Source organism: Sparus aurata, chromosome 2 (assembly GCF_900880675.1).
Source record: "Sparus aurata chromosome 2, fSpaAur1.1, whole genome shotgun sequence".
Lineage (NCBI taxonomy): Eukaryota > Metazoa > Chordata > Actinopteri > Spariformes > Sparidae > Sparus > Sparus aurata.
Window position 1 is genome coordinate 25,124,795 of NC_044188.1, and position 16,275 is coordinate 25,141,069.

Genomic DNA, 16,275 nt, shown 5'->3' on the forward strand with positions numbered 1-16,275 from the left:
TCAGTCACTTAACAGACCAGGCGTTTATTTGGGACCAGGCGGCAATTTGCGACAGGTGTTTAATTCCTTCCTCTCAAAATTCCGGGATGAAAATGTCACAAACTTCTCCAGCTTCTCTGTGAAATCTCTAGCATCCTTCCGGGCAATAGTTGTCTTCTGCAAGTGAAGTCGTTGCGGCGGAGGAAACAATTCAGCCAACCAGCACTCGCTGCAAACTCCTCATCTCTGCTGTCACTCACGGTGGCGGACATTCGTTTCTCCATCGTCCTGATCATTTTGCGGGACACTCTCTTGGCGTGCCCGTTTGCTGATAACTCATTCCCGAATGTTTATCTCAAGCTCCTCGCTGGCCTTCTTCCTCCCTCCACCAGGCAGCCTGGTCCTGTTGCTGTTCTCTTCGGACAGACGCTGAAGCTCAGTTTTATTTTTTCGCCAATCTCTCCCTCTCTTGGGGTCGACAGAGAAACGTCTAGCGGCTGTTTCTCCCGAGATTTCCTCTGCATATTTTAAGACAGATTGTTTGAATTTCAAATCGTACTTTTTATTTTTTTGCTGCACCGGAGACATGGCAATCATCAATGTGATAGTGACTGACAGAAAGCATTACACGTGACCAAGGCGAACAAGAAAAACGTGCAGTGTCAGTGGTCACGTCTTCTTCCTTGATTTAATTTTTCTATTTTGATTATTTATCAAAATATACACCTGCACCCGGCGTTTAAGGGGACCCCGTGGTTAATTGAAACCCAGCTGTACACACACGCACGTACGCACATACGCACATGGACACCGATTCAAACGTTAATGTAAATGAAACCTCTGATATTCCAATCCCTCTAGCTGAAGTGACCCAGGCAGGAGTGGCAGATTAATAAGGACTCCTGGGCAACTAGCAGACCAGTGTGCAAGCAAGATGGGGTGACAGCGGGACGGCCAATCGCACAAGAAACGGCAGAGCCAATCGAGGAGCTTGTGGGCGGGTCTAAACTCAGGGAAACAGGCTTCAGCTTGAGCGGCCGCTTTCCTCTTGCTCCTAGCGCTTGACGTGTCTCTGTTTACTGTAGCATAACATGTTTTTGGACGACTAAAACTGCAGGGGACCAAAACGGCCTTTTGAGAAGGTGCAAGGTACATGTCCCCTGTGTCCCCCCCCCCCCAAATTACGTCCGTGATAACACAAATTAAGAACTGCACTTATTTTAAAACACATTTAATGACATGGTTTATGTTACAGAACATAGGATTTGGTATTGTATTTGTTTTATCAGTCAAAAGTATTGAAGTATCTTATTTTATTGTTGTTATGTTGTTGGGAAGTCAGACTGAGCATTTTCTCTCGGTGTCGTCTCTTCTTTGTTCTCTTCGATTTCTTTCTCTCGTTGTGACTCTTCCTCGTTTATTTGATTTGATTTGGTGTGTTAGGTGAACCAGGAAGTGTTGGCCACCATTCTGGCTCTGATCTGGCTTCATGGCTTCAAGATGGATGCTCAGGAAGAGTGGGAGCTTCTTGCTATGAAGGCTGCTTCATGGCTCCGTGCTCAGAATGGTAACAACCATAATGATAAGATGCTGATCTTTAGTTTTTAACAGTGTGAGCTTGTTATAATCTATTGTTGCCTACATTCAGTCTCCTCTGCTGATGACTTGTTTTTGCGTTTTTTATTTCAGCACCATGTGTGACAGAGTGTGTGGAAGCAGGAAATGCTCTGTTGGGTTGCAATGTGCAGAAAGACGCCCTGGGGCTCTGAGGTGTTCATTAACTGGCTTCTCCTGCAGGTTCACTCCATCCTCCAAACTTTACTTTATTAAAATTGCACCATACTATCTACCTTGTTACAATCAAATCATGTTCTTTGATGGGGTTTTTTTTCTTGATGTATTATCACTGAGGTTATTACAAAGTATTTTTCAGTTTGAGTCTAAGACAACATAAAAATAAACTTGGATCTCGGAGAAAATGAGCATTAATGACTTAATTTGAGGTTTCACACCTGCTCTTTTCACTGTGCAGTTAAAGCTGTGTCACATCATGTATGCATGCGTTTTACCAACACTAATCAAGTCATGAGCTATTAGCACACATTTCTGACCTCATTGTTACAACTTAAAGAACTTCATGCTCTTACGGTGACATTTTTTTTAACCAATTAACTTCAGATTTCTGCTATTACTGGTTAAGAACAAACCAAATTATAACTTGAAATCAGCTGTACATAGAAAATAGTTGTTTTAAACATGTTGCTGCCAAAATGCATGATTTATACACTTAAGGTTTATAGAAAATAATGTGTGTATGCTGCTTGGATGAATTTAACAGCAGCCCACTTCCTAAAAATATCCTAATAAAATACCTATAATATATAGATACATATATAAAATACAGATATTAATGTACACTCATTATCTTGGGGGAATTTCAATTGTGTGTCTGTAAGTGTGCAAAGAGTTAGAACAGATTACAAACTGCAGGCGATATCACAACTGCAGTGAATTTTTGTAATTTGTTGGACATTTGTTTTATACATTTTTATTTGCCAAATATGACCATGTGGGCATGAATTGAAGAAGGAAGTGCACTTTTAATACTTTAATATATTTTACATCATGATATTATACAGAACATGTTGTATATAAATGTTTTTTTGGATTTAAATGATGAGTCATTATATAAGTAGTGTTCTCTGTTCATCTACTAGTCAATTGATGATTGTTTAAGCTCGAATATAATCAGGTTCTGATATAAAATAAAGCTCAAAGAAAGTATTTCATTAATTCTAAAGTAATAATTATAGCTGCTGCGCAGCGATGGGTCGGATCCGGGCTATTTTTGGCAAATTTAGGCAATTCTGAGCAACAAACAGGAGAGTAGGAAGACAAGACAGTTGACAAAAATGTTCATTTTGGACCACTTGAGGCTTGAACTCACAACTTTTGGAACCAAAGACTGTCATCTATCACTCTGAGCTAATTGGCAAGTGGCAATGGAACAGTGGCTTTATAAATTGAGTAAGCCATTCACTGTTGTGCAGGCAGATTTGAAACCACTGTAAAAATTTCAGTTATTCAGTTATTCAGTTATCAAGACAAAAATCTGAAAAATACACATATTGCATCTAGACAGCATGGAGATGTTGGTAATTTGTTTTTAACTCTAAGTGTTTTGCTTCATAAGAGAAAATCTGATGTTTAAAAATGCCTTTCTTACATTGACTCCAGTTGTTCCCATGAGAGCAGAATTCAAAATGTTCTCAAAAATCCAGTTTTTGAGATACAATTCTGATATTTGCCAAACTTCATCAACCATGACTCCAAAATATTCTCAATTTCTTTCAGGAAGATTGAAAATGTATTTAGCAAGAATTTGAAATTATATGTTTACAGTACTGTTTACAGTCAAACATTTTGATGGTCTGAAGATGCTCTCTAGCAAGTTTGGTGACAATTGAGCAAAAATTGTGGGAGGAGATAGGTTTTATAAGTTTTACAGGTTTTGAAAAAAACTGAGAGATGGACTTCACAATTTGTAATGAGTTTAAGTGGACTAAAGTTTCAGCAGTATTGGGGCTACAGTTTGGCATGCTACAGTTTTTCAAAACTGTAGCATGCCAAATTTTGTAGGTATTTTTAAAGTTTTTAAAATGTAAACGCTTATTGTGCCCCCCCCCCCCCCCCCCCAGGAGGAATATTGACATGTCCCTGGAATTAAGTAAATCTGGCATGGGGCCGGACATTTCTGTAAAGTTTGGTGAGTTTTCGCCCATGGGAAGTATGACTTCCTCGGAAGAAAGAAGAAAGAAAGAAGCTTAGCAGCTTAGCTCCCCGAGCCCTAATAAGATCCCTTATTGTCTTCCTGATCAGAGCCCACATTAGTAGCGTGTAGCTGGTAGTCATGATGATGACGATTCATTCTGCACCTGAGCACCGACAAGAGCTGAATGTGGTCATGTAAGATCCTTCAACTATGGTACGAGTGTTTAATTCTTGAAAAGTAACAAATCTGACATAAGAAAACAACTGTGTTAAAGTGCTAACATCAGGAAGTGAGAAAGCAGCTGTTGCAGTGGGGGGAAAATGGCCTCCTGTGTTTCATGACATCAAGATGCAGTTGGCATCCTCCGTTTGCAGGTGAGCGCTCTGGTAAAACACAGTCGACCACTGCTGATTGAAACATGTCTCTATCATTATCATCATATCGTGAACTGAGGATTTAATGTAAACCAACTGTGACACTGACACGTCGTTGGCAGGATTCAGATCTGCAGAGACCTTGACATGTCTGGTCCATCGTCTTAACAACTTCTCTGTATTCGCTTTGTATGATTCACATTATATGTTGACCTGTTAAACAGAACAGCATCAGACAGTATGTGCAGAGGATCAGAAGTCCTGTTAAACACAGTGCCAATGACAATTCCACCAAAGTGTCATATCATCATATCATTCAGTAAAATGCCTGTGACGACCCCTCTCTCTCTCTGTCACTTGTATGTCAGTTCCATCTCTCTCTCTGCCCTGTCAGTTAAAAGGCTTTGGTTTCTTTGCAATAAACATCATTCAGAGTATTATGTGAATAGTTCATATTGCTCAAATATATGTTATATATATATAAAGTTGTACCTAACCCATAATTATCTGTGAACTCCTAATGATAAATAATGTGATATTTTAGAACAACCATATCTCACATGTTTTCAATCACACTTGTTATTTACCAGTGTATATCGTGGAGTTGTGCTGTGTCCTGCTTGTCAGGGCATCCTTTTCCACAGAGTAGTGAAGGAATTTAACCTCACAATCAGTGAATCATTAAAGGCGACAAAAGGACTGAAAGTTGGAGGTTGTGTTAAATGACAGCAGCAGTGTCTTTGCCCTGATCGATCAGCTCGTCAAACCGGTCAGAAGAAAAACATCCTAGAGCAAGATTTTTATTTTATTTTTTTCATTAGCAGGTGAACCAGTCAGTTCAGGTATCCAAACCACCAGCATGGCAGTGAATCAATTGTGCAATATTCCTGCATCACAATGAGGTTAAGACATGATAAAACACACAAATATATATCTGTACAGCTGAAATACAGCTATAAATGAAAGATATGTCTTCACTGAGGCCTGTTTCCTGATTATTGACCAACGTTTACCAACCAGTCATTTAATTTTATCTTAGTTAGCCTATACATTATTTGAAGCCTTTATTGATTTATTGATTTTTTTTTTCTTATAAAAATATTTTTTCTATTTATTTCAGGATTTAAAGTTCATTTTAACTTTTTTGATGAATTCAAATTTTTTTTTTTTTTTTTTTTTAGCTCCCTTCAAGGACAAAAAAGGAAAAAAGACAGGATACTGCAGTGATCGCCCATGATGAAAAAAACCTTGATAGTCTCGATATACATCATTGAAGTGTAGAATAAAAAGGTTCCAGATTAATATTTTTCTATATTTAACTCTGAAACTCGGGTGAACAGTATGAAACATGACGCAGGAGATTTAAACCTACACCGAGCTGCTGCTGGTGGAGCTCTGGCGGCACTCCAGCGGCATACTGGAAACAAACGCTGAGTCACACATTTATTTTTCCATCGTGAAACTTTTGGGATTCAAGCTCCACCCGCCCGGCGTGTCTCTTGTGAGCAAATGGAGCGTACCCGGAGGTGGGCGTGGCTTTCTCTTTGCTTTCAGTTTACAGTATCTGCAGGATAAATTCTTCCTGCTTTACAAACCCGCAGGGTGACTTATCACAGGCTGTTTACGAGAGGGAAACACACGCGCACCTGTCCCCAGAGGTAGGTCTCCTTCTGCTGCGTGTTTGTTTAAAGAGTCGCAGAGGCACTGACTTGTGAAATAAACAGGGGGAAGCCTTATCAATAGGCGGATTGCCGCATACTGTTGTTGTCACACTGGGATTGTTATACGAACTCTAGTTGAATCTGCTGTGATATCCTGAAAATACAACAAACAATGTTCAGTTCAACAGACAGGAGCCTGTTGCTGTTTGGATCATGGTTTCCCGTCAGAGTGACAAATCTCAACATGAAATTTTTAATCCCATCTGTAGTCATGAAGCAGGCAGCTGCCTCAGTCTATTTATAAAACACAAATTAACAGTCAATAATGATAAAGACTCAAGACACCAGGAAGAGTTGTTCAGACTGGAGCAGGAAGGGTGGATCAGAGACTGGAGAGAGCAGGAGAAATCAATAGTTAATGATTAGTGAGTGTATTGATTTACAGTAGATGATGACAGGACATATGTGGCATTAAGGTAACTGGAGAAGGTGATGATGATACTACTACTAATAATAATAATAATAATAATAATAATAATAATAATACTACTACTAATAACAATAATAATAATAACAAAACGTGTTATTATTATCATTATTATTAGTAGTAGTATTATATATTATTCAGTTATTTTTGTTGTTTGTTTAGTCAGTAACTTGATTTGTGTATTAACTGTGTTTTTATACTTTGCTAATCTCTTGTGAAGTGAATCATATTCTGTCCCTTATAGATCTGACCACAATGCTTGTGACATTTATTAGACTAAAAAAACTAAAACATTAACATCACTACAGCATGGAGTCCTTAAGTGTCCTTGTTGATTGTTGAACAGGTACAAAGATGGACTGCTGTGGTCTGCTGACTGCCCAGAAGGAACCAGGTAAAACATAAATGTCAAATTGAAGCTTGTACGTATTTGCATCACACTGTTAGTCAGAGACATGTTTAATACTATTCAGTACAGAAGGAACATTAAACAACATCCTCACCAATTTGAAAGATGTCTTTATCCACTGAAAACAAGCTCTCACACAGTTTATGTTCATGTGGTTTCCTTCTGTGTCTGGGTCAGTTCCTCTGAAGAGTGTGGAGGTGGAGCTGCAGGTGAGGGACCATGTGGCTACAGTGGTCTCCACCCTGAACTATGAGAACAAGGAGGACAAACCACTAGAGGCTGTGTTTGTCTTCCCTCTGCCTGGAGATGCTGCTGTCTGTCACTTCAGTGCTACGATCGGACAGACGCAGATTGTAGCTGAGGTGAAGAAGAAAAAGCAGGTGAGCTGCACAGTAACGACTTTCTCACCACAGTGGAGCTGAAAAACACAGTAAACACAGTGAAAGTGACCCACATGTGTCGTCTGTACTCCAGGCTCGTGAGGAGTACGATGACGCTTTGAGCTCCGGTCAGCAGGCCTTCCTATTGGAGGAGAGTGATCAGAGTCCAGATATCTTCTCACTGAGTGTGGGCAGTCTGCCTCCAGGAGAGAGCGCCTCCATCAGGCTGGAGTACGTCACTGAGCTGGCTGTGCAGGCTGATGACGGGCTGAGGTTTTGTCTGCCAGCTGTGCTCAACCCTCGCTACCAACCTCAGGGTAGGAAACCACCAGACAACACTTTTTAGCTTAGTGAATACCAAACTTGTTTATACATAGTAGGACAAGAGCTGCAGAGCATGTTATTTTACAACTCCTTCAACATCGTGGGAACCAGCCAATGTAGATGCCAGACAATCTTAGGTATTGAAGTTGACATCAATAGTGATATCAGAGAGTTTGATGCTGGCTCATATTTCCTATTTGCACAAAAAAACCCCAAAGGCCTTTTGGATGTTTCTTGTGAAAAAAAGTTATGTTTATATATCAGTGTTTCTTACCAAGAGACATTAAGTGTATTGTTGAAATCTAAAGTCCTCATAAAGCACTTGGAAAGAATACAAAAAACAATGCTGCATTATTTAGATAGATGTTTACTTCCTGGTCATCTTCTCTGTCAAAGTGTATTTGCTCTCCCCACTACCGACGGTAGATCAGCGAAATAGTGTGTAACGATGGACAAGAACCTGCGATACATATGAAACAAATTACACATAAAAACCTCACAGCGCTTCTTGTGGTCAAAACCTCCACAGGGAACCTTCAACACAGACATTTTTGGCAATTATGTTTTCAAATTCAAACATAATATTTAACAGATATCTTAAAGTTTAATATTAAATGCAACTGCCAAAGTTTGCTTTCTAACTCTCATGGCACACTGAGCATCAAATAAGAAGGGATGCTGTTTTTCTGTAGTGAGTGCAAGGACAGTTTCCGAGGCCAATCACAGTAAAGTATGTGGTGAACACATTTACTACTTTATAGACTCTTGTTGTTAGCATGCAGGCTATTTGAGCTCCCGCTAGCGTTATCTTTTTTCTCCTCAGATGGCAATGAGATCATCCAATCACACCAAACCCTTAAACAGCCACACTGACCGTCTTGGTTTTTGACGTCAAGCATGTTTGCTTGCAATGATTGGATGAACCAGAACATGCTGTTAGTGGGAGAAGGTGTCTCATAGTCATGTTTTTCCTTACAACAGGAGGATTTAGGTTCTGAATATTTTTCTCTGGTCATACAGAACTTCTGCTGGACTGAAGATTATCAGTGTCTCTTTTATTACAGTATTCCTCACTTGTCTCATGTCATGTACAGGCAGTGAAGGTGCCAGTGTGCAGGTGACCTCTGTTCCAGCCTCTCTGGTGCCCTACAGTCTGTCTTTCTCTGCCCGAGTGTCCTCTCCTCGTCCAGTCTCTAAAGTAGAGTCCAACTGTTCCTTGGACCCTCTCCAGTACCTCAACACAGAGCAAACCCAGGCCACGGTAGGTGGAGTGCTAATGTGTCTGCTGTGTGTGATTGTTCCTCAGCACTGACAACCTACATCACTTTCTTTATATTGATGAGTGTTGTGTGAACTGCAGGTCAAGTTGGCTGCAGGACACAAGTTTGACAGAGACGTTGAGGTGCTGATTTATTACAAAGATGCCCACCAGCCCACTGCTGTGGTGGAGGCAGGACAGGCCTCTGCCAAGCCTGGTGAGTTAGTGAATGAGTCCAGTTGTTGCTTTACAAATAAAGAGGTCATTATCCTCCAACTGATGAGTTTGTTGTAATGACTGGTAAAAGCCAGATGTGTGGTCATGTTCCTGTCTCTCCTCTGTGTCTCAGGCTCTCTGATGGGTGATCCAGTAGTGATGCTGAGCCTGTACCCTGAGTTCCCCCAGGATGTCATGTCTTCACTGGCCTCCTGTGGAGAGTTTGTGTTCTTACTGGATCGATCTGGAAGTATGGATTGTCCAATGAACAACAGCAAGAGAGACCAGACTCGCATTGGCAGTGCCAGGGTATTCATTATGTGTTGTTTCTGTCATGAGATCATTCATAGTGTCCCTCTCACTCAGTGGCCTTCAGTATCTTTCCTCTCTTCCCTTCAGGATACTCTGCTGCTCCTGTTGAAGAGCTTACCAATGGGCTGCTATTTCAACATCTACAGTTTTGGGTCCGAATATGAACACATCTTTCCGTAAGTCACACCCTCATGTCACTCTTTTTGTGTTAATGCTCGTACATGTACTGTATGTGGGCATTGTTGATGATAAGTTCATGGTTTTTTTTATGGCAGTAAGAGTGTGGAGTACAGTGAGAAGACAATGGAAGAAGCTCTGAAGAAAGTTGAGAAGATGGATGCTGATCTGGGAGGAACAGAGATCCTGGAGCCCCTCCAACACATTCACAGCCAGCCCTGCATTCCCAATCAACCAAGACAAGTAACACACAGACACACACACACACACACACACACACACACACACACACACACACACACACACACACACTCACAGAAGGTATGCTGCTTGTGCAAATGGAGCAGCACAAATCAAATTTGTTGGTATTTTGGTAGCAATTGTGCTTATTCATACCATTAATAAGAGATACATTCATTATTAACATTGATATAACATTCCATAATTGTGTATGTTCTAGGCAGAAATAAGAAGTTATTGTTCACTCGCTGAACAAGTCGTGTAGCTTCAGTGTTGCTTTAGAGCACAAAGTGTTTGACTGCTGGTGAACTCAGAGTAAACAGTTAACTGGAGAACGACTAGGCGTGAAATATCCTGTGACGTCAAGTAAAAGTGCCTTCAGTGATACACTCATAACTCCTACTCTTCTACCCACACCTTTCCAAAGAAACTCATGAAGAAACCGGTTTTTCGACACTCGAACTCACCGCAGCTTTGTTACTCTCTTTACTGTACTGTTAAAAAAAAATTTTGTTTTTCTCTAACACAGCTCTCAGGAAATGGTGTTGCTGACTTTTAACACATGCAGCATGTTACTGTGTGCAGTCTCATGTAACTTATAGGCGATGTGTAAACTCTCCTCCGTAGCTGTTTGTCTTCACTGACGGAGAGGTTTGTAACACCAAAGAAGTTATCAGTCTGGTGAAGAAGAATTCAGGCTCCCACAGGTGAAACCACAACAACGCAAAACACAGCAAACACCCACACAGTTCCCAGAATGTGTCTCATCATCATCAGACTAATCCACTGTATTGTAGGTGTTTCTCTTTTGGGATTGGGGAAGGGGCCAGCTCTGCTCTTATCAATGGGTTGGCCAAGGAAGGAGGAGGTCACGCTCAGTTCATCACAGGGGCTGACAGGATGCAACCCAAAGTAAGACATTTAGTCATAAGAAAAGACAGGTTCAAAATATTTAATGCAACAACACATTTGTCTTGAAATAAATCACGTTTCAAGTAAGTAAAAACCTTAGTTTTAAGTGCCCCTCCTAACGTTTTCTGTGAATTTTTCACTCATCAGGTGATGCAGTCACTGAGATTTTCTCTGCAGCCAGCCGTGGAAGACATATCAGTCACGTGGGATTTGCCAAAGGGGGTCTCTGTTACTGTCCTCTCTCCACCAATCACAGCCATTTTCCAGGGTCAGAGGTCACTGGTTTATGCCCAGCTCAGTGGACAGGTAGGAGCAGCACCACCTCAAAGAGAAATACCTCTCTGGTTTGATTTGCCAGGTGATTATTATGTAACTCTGACGATGAGATCGGTTTCTGACACTTGAATACTTTGTCAGAGTTCAGCGGCAGCAGAGGGCTGTGTGATGGTGAAGTACAGCCTGGCAGGTCATCCCTCTCAGAACCAGCTCCACTTCAGTCTCACACCTGCACAGGACACTGGGTAAAACAAGTTTTGGGTAGACAGGAGTGCTTTAAATAGATGCTGACCTCACAATACTGACATTGTTTTGGTCGTATTGAAAGGGCATTAGAATTTTAATGTGCTTAGCCTGAACTTTTGGCTGCACATTCAGTTCTTTCAGCACCACCAGCTGGATGCAACATTTATCCAGACTCTGTGTTATTGTATTGAACGCTAACATGCTAAACTAAGGGAATATGGGAAATGTAGTCTTGGTGCGTTAACAATGTTAACAAAGCTTTATGTCCGTAAAGACCCAACCAAGGATTGGCTAGATTCAGATAGAACACTATTTTGTGTTCATGCCAATGAAAGGTCAAATCTACCTGTGGTCCCTCCTCTCTCCTGTCTGCAGGTTAACCGTCCACAGGTTGGCTGCTCGGACTCTGATTCGCTCTCTGGAGACAGAAAATGATGAGGACAGAGGAGAGCCAGATGAGGGAGTGAAGAAGAAGGTGGTGGAGCTCAGTGTCCAATCAGGAGTGAGCTGCGCCTTCACTTCCTTCATTGCTGTCAACAAAGACAACAGTGAGGTTGTTCAAGGGCCTCTGGTGCGCAGAGATGTTCCCACATCCAGTGAGTATATTTCCGAGAGCAAATTAAGTGTCGAGTTCAAAGTGTTCGGTCAAGATTGTGGCTCATTCCCTTCTCTGTATTGCAAAAATGAAGTGTGATAGACCTGGCTAGAAATGTCTGAATATATAGCTGTCTGGTCTTTAGTGCCCATGCGTTTCCGGAAATGAGGGAACATTAAATATTTGAGACTTTTTTTGATTTAAAGTAATGTTCATTTCAGGTCATTTAATGGTGTTTATTGAGAGCTGTTTAGTCTACATGATTTTTCTGGTCACAGAAATCTGTTACAGATAAAACATTAATTCTTACTTGTAAAAAGTTTATTGTGCTGTATACCATTACATGAATACATATTTCCCAGCCATACCACACACATTTAGCTTTATTAGGCTGGGACACCTTTTCACATAGTGACAGAGAGTTAGCTGAGGTGATCAATACAGAGCATCTCATCCCTTCTGTAAAGGCCAATTTTTGTTTTTACTCTTCCTTTCTTCTTTTTATAAAATGAAGAAATTAGACGTAATGTGTTAAGTAATACGTTTATAGGTGTAGACCAAACCAGTGCTGGCTGTAGCCTTATATTGAATGGACAGTTATGAGAGTGGTACCAATCTTCTCATCTAACTCTGCAAGAAAACAATTTCCCAAAATGTCAACTATTCTTTTAAATACTGGTTCTTATGTGAACTAGGGCAAGTACTGGTGCTGCTAACAGGATCTGCATTGAATCTGTGGAAAGCGAGGGGCATTGAACAAAGTTTGCCCTTGCATAACTATTGTCAGTTCTCAGTCTACTTTCAGGCTTTTTGTTTGTGCATAAGCTAATGACGTTCATTTATTATCCTTCTCTCTTTTTCTCTCAGTGTATTTCTGTAGTGCGATGATGGGCAGTGCTCCGATGGTGCCTATGGCTTGCTGTATGATGCAATCTGATGTTTTAGAAATGGGTGAGTAAAAGACTAATTTGGTGTCTATTATTTGTTTTTTGTTTTTTTAAAATAGGTGCAGTTCTTCACAGTAGTTTAACAAACACTGTTCTCTATATTGCAGATAGTAGACAGGCAGGCTTTTCCACACAGATTTCACGATTATTTACTGAAGGAATTTTGAGCTCATCAGGTGTCTTTTGTCCTCAGCTCCATTAGATGTAATTAATATAATAATATTATATTAGTGGGTTGCAACTCTGGATTACCACTTAGGAGGAGGGTCTGAGACAGTTTGATATAGAAATGGTCATAGGAGATCAGATTATTGCCTAATACTGTATGCGACATTCATGAACATGACTGAACATGATTCTTCTGAAAAGGTTGTGCTGATGAGGGGGACTTTGATTATTCGTCTGTAGCGCCCCTAGTGGGAGATCTAGAGGATTTCAGTTTTGGAGGTATGTGTTTGGTTTCAATGGTGCTCGCCCATTATAGCCTTGTGTTTCCCACAGGTTATGAATTTACTGGTGGTGGTAGTGGCAGGTGGTGGTAGTGGCAGGTGGTGCAGCGTTTGATGGTGTGGTTTTTAACGGTGCAGCATGTGACAGACAAGTTTAATAATAAACAAACAAAAGATTTATGAATAACTCTTTTTGGATAACAAACAGCTGTGGACTTGTGCTGTGACACAGTCCCATTCACACTACAGTGAGCCCACAGAGAGCCTGTGTATGGGGAAACGCTGGTCGGACTGTGACTTATAGTATGAGTTGACATTATGAATACATCAACCCAACTTATATTAGACAACATTGATCATGGACTTTACAATTCCTGATCGAAATGACTAAACATGATTCTTCTGGCAGCGTACGAGGATGATGAGGTGGAATTCAATGACGACAATGAAGATGTTTCTCCAACCGCATCCAGTGATGAAGGTACGTTAAGGCAGCAGTCCTTGGCTGTGCACTTTTGTCACATCTTAATTTAGATTTAAATTGATCCAGTTATGAGCCTGTAAATGCAAAAATATCTGGCTATAAATGCTACTGTAATCCTTGTTCTTTAGGCTAAATTTATAATCTCAATTTGAAAATGTAATTTAAAAAAAAACACTAAATGTGTAAAGGAATTTGTGAAGGCAGATTTTGAATGATTCTTTAATAACACTTTTTTTTTTTTTTTTTTTACATATGTGACTAAATCTAACTTGGAGCCAAATCGCTGTCTTGTTTTTTATTAATGCCATCTGAACTGTTTTTGTACAACTCAGTTGTGTATTTTCCCACAATAATTTATTCATTTTATTATGTCCAGTCAAGCCAGCTTGACATTTTTTACCTACACATTAGTATCAAATTGGCAAAAATGAATACAGAAAAAAACCAATTGATAGATCAACTAGGATCATTTAATCTTTGATTAAATTCCCCCCTCAGGCTTCAGTGTGGGAGAGGTTCAGGTGGCTGTTCCCAAACAGCCTCCCAGAGACCCTTTGCTGCAGCTGGTCTCCCTCCAGAAGGCGTCTGGCTGCTGGCTGCTTGATCCAGCTCTGGCTGCTGCACTGGGAAAGACCAGCGAGGAGGTGGAGAACACAAAGCCTTCAGCAGTGAGTGACACCGCACTGACCATAACAGAAACTTCTATAAAAACAGATTTCATGACATGTGTAGGAGCCATAAATTTGATTTAAATTTGTTTATTGTTTATTTCAATTGCGGTGTTACGTCATGTGGGTTGGACCAATGGGGACTGTCTGTTCATTTCACCTGTCACCTGCATGCTCGCGCGAGAGAGAGGCACGTCTGACCGCACGCCTGATTGCACACCTCAAACGAATATCTAACATCTATGTTCATCTTTTGCAAGTACCGGATTCTGTTTTATTTGATATTATTGATAAACCCATCAAACGAAGCAAGTGGATGTTGTGGTTAATTGGCGCATCAGACACAGTGTGGTTTCTCCCTGTCTCAGCGGCGAGTGGAAGTAGCAATTAGCCGCTACAACATGGTTTGTGATGATGACTCTCATTATAAAAAAAAAGCTAAGAAAAAGCTTGATATTTGAATCTGGGTGAGCGTTGTCAAAGAGCAACTATTTGAGTCAAGCTTAGCCAAGCTGCTGAGTTCTGTAGAAAATAGAGATATGTGACTGACAATGATGTCATGGCTAAAACACAACCAGATTGAGAAAAAGGGGTTTGACGCCTCCTTGTGGTGACTATCTGCTTATAAGAGTCTTTGAATATATCTGTAAATAGCGCATGTGAAAGTAACTGTGTGTGTGTGCTGTTTTATATCTCTTTTTTTTTTTGTTGACTTTCTCCTCTTCACACCTTCTGCACTTTTTTGATTTGGTGTGTTAGGTGAACCAGGAAGTGTGGGCCACCATTCTGGCTCTGATCTGGCTGCGTGGCTTCAAGGTGGATGCTCAGGAAGAGTGGGAGCTTCTGGCTATGAAGGCAGCTTCATGGCTCCGTGCTCAGAATGGTAACAACCATAATGATAAGAGCTGATCTGTTATCTTTAACAGTGTGATGACTTGTTGATTTCTTTTTTTTTTTTTTTCAGCACCATGTGTGACAGAGTGTGTGGAAGCTGGAAATGCTCTGTTGGGTTGCAACATGCAGAAAGACGCCCTGGGGCTCTGAGGTGTTCATTTAACTGGCTTCTCCTTCAGGATTGACAGAAGCAGATTTACTTTATCCCACGGCTTTTACATTGCAAGTTACTCTTTGCTACCTCTGCCTTTATATTAATGTCCCTAAGCATCTTTGCACTATTCTTCATCCATCCAGGATCAGCCATCCTAACAAGAACTGTTAAAATGTTTCACAATTTCACTTAAAATAATTCGAGTTGAATCTATGGATGTATCAACATATTTCTTCACTTGGATGTTCGATCTTCATGGTGCAGAATGATGTATGTGCAGAGTAAGTTTGACACTAGAGGGCCTAAATTAATCTGCTGCAGTGGGAACGTTACTGTCTTTTTTTTTGTCTCAGATTCAAATTTGTACATTCAAGCATGAGTTTGTGACATCATTAAGTAATTTGTGAGCCAACTGTGGTCCAATATTCAAAGTGTGGGAACCTGGAGACTTCGGCACGTGCGCACACACACACACACACACAGAGAGAGAGTGAGAGAGAACTGGCCACCTGTCAAATTGTACTTGTTTATACAAAAAGGGGGCAGAATATCACTAGTAGATTAGAGAAACGCTAACTGCTTAGCTCAGTAAGACGGCCCAGGGCTAGCTGATTAGCATGCTAACCAGTGGCGTTTTCTTGAGGAGGCCAAGGGAAGCCAGGCTTCCTCACTTTTTTCAGAATATAACCGTCATTTAATAAAAACACTTTTTTTTTAACAGTTTACGTAATCCTTCTGTGTTGTGTCGCTGTCGTCTCCTCCTCGTCTCTCTTCATTGATTATTGAGCGTTTTGTGATGTGTAAAACAGCGCCCCTCTAAATGTTACATGGTGAATGAGCGCTGAAAACATGATACTGTACTCTGTTGTCTGTGAGGCCCTTGGTGAAAAAAAAGAATGATTAACCAATCAGGCGAGGCTATTGTAACGACACTGCTCCCCTGTGGTCAGGACAGTGTCAAGGGAAGCCGCAAACTCGTTGGCATCACGCCAATCAAATCACAGTATGTTATCCTCAATGTCGATGAATGAAATAACGGAAGATTTGTTGATTTGTGTTGA

The 16,275-nt window shown here is 40.8% G+C and overlaps 2 protein-coding genes across 7 annotated transcripts in view; both read left to right on the top strand.

Moving 5' to 3' along the window:
- The window catches only part of LOC115566872 (von Willebrand factor A domain-containing protein 5A-like), a 29,753-nt gene extending 27,791 nt beyond the window's left edge, over positions 1–1,962 (top strand). The window contains 2 exon segments of the mRNA XM_030392912.1: positions 1,423–1,546; positions 1,669–1,962. Of these exon segments, the coding sequence (XP_030248772.1) occupies positions 1,423–1,546; positions 1,669–1,748 (204 nt within the window). The 3' untranslated portion in view covers positions 1,749–1,962.
- A 3,557-nt stretch (positions 1,963–5,519) lies between these two features.
- The window catches only part of LOC115566878 (von Willebrand factor A domain-containing protein 5A-like), a 41,726-nt gene continuing 30,970 nt past the window's right edge, over positions 5,520–16,275 (top strand). Inside the window, exons 1-20 of one of the 6 annotated variants that reach the window (XM_030392926.1) lie at positions 5,520–5,783; positions 6,620–6,667; positions 6,860–7,062; positions 7,157–7,379; positions 8,481–8,647; positions 8,747–8,861; positions 8,994–9,169; positions 9,260–9,348; positions 9,448–9,592; positions 10,217–10,296; positions 10,387–10,501; positions 10,649–10,807; positions 10,919–11,022; positions 11,399–11,619; positions 12,486–12,569; positions 12,935–13,012; positions 13,424–13,495; positions 13,997–14,166; positions 14,926–15,049; positions 15,131–15,944. In XM_030392926.1, coding sequence (XP_030248786.1) covers positions 6,628–6,667; positions 6,860–7,062; positions 7,157–7,379; positions 8,481–8,647; positions 8,747–8,861; positions 8,994–9,169; positions 9,260–9,348; positions 9,448–9,592; positions 10,217–10,296; positions 10,387–10,501; positions 10,649–10,807; positions 10,919–11,022; positions 11,399–11,619; positions 12,486–12,569; positions 12,935–13,012; positions 13,424–13,495; positions 13,997–14,166; positions 14,926–15,049; positions 15,131–15,210 — 2,445 coding nt within the window. In that variant the 5' untranslated portion in view covers positions 5,520–5,783; positions 6,620–6,627 and the 3' untranslated portion in view covers positions 15,211–15,944. Of the gene's footprint in view, positions 5,784–6,619; positions 6,668–6,859; positions 7,063–7,156; positions 7,380–8,480; positions 8,648–8,746; positions 8,862–8,993; positions 9,170–9,259; positions 9,349–9,447; positions 9,593–10,216; positions 10,297–10,386; positions 10,502–10,648; positions 10,808–10,918; positions 11,023–11,398; positions 11,620–12,485; positions 12,570–12,934; positions 13,013–13,423; positions 13,496–13,996; positions 14,167–14,925; positions 15,050–15,130; positions 15,945–16,275 lie in introns of those variants that run through there. The other 5 variants (XM_030392973.1, XM_030392941.1, XM_030392956.1 and 2 more) reach the window with 5 other exon arrangements.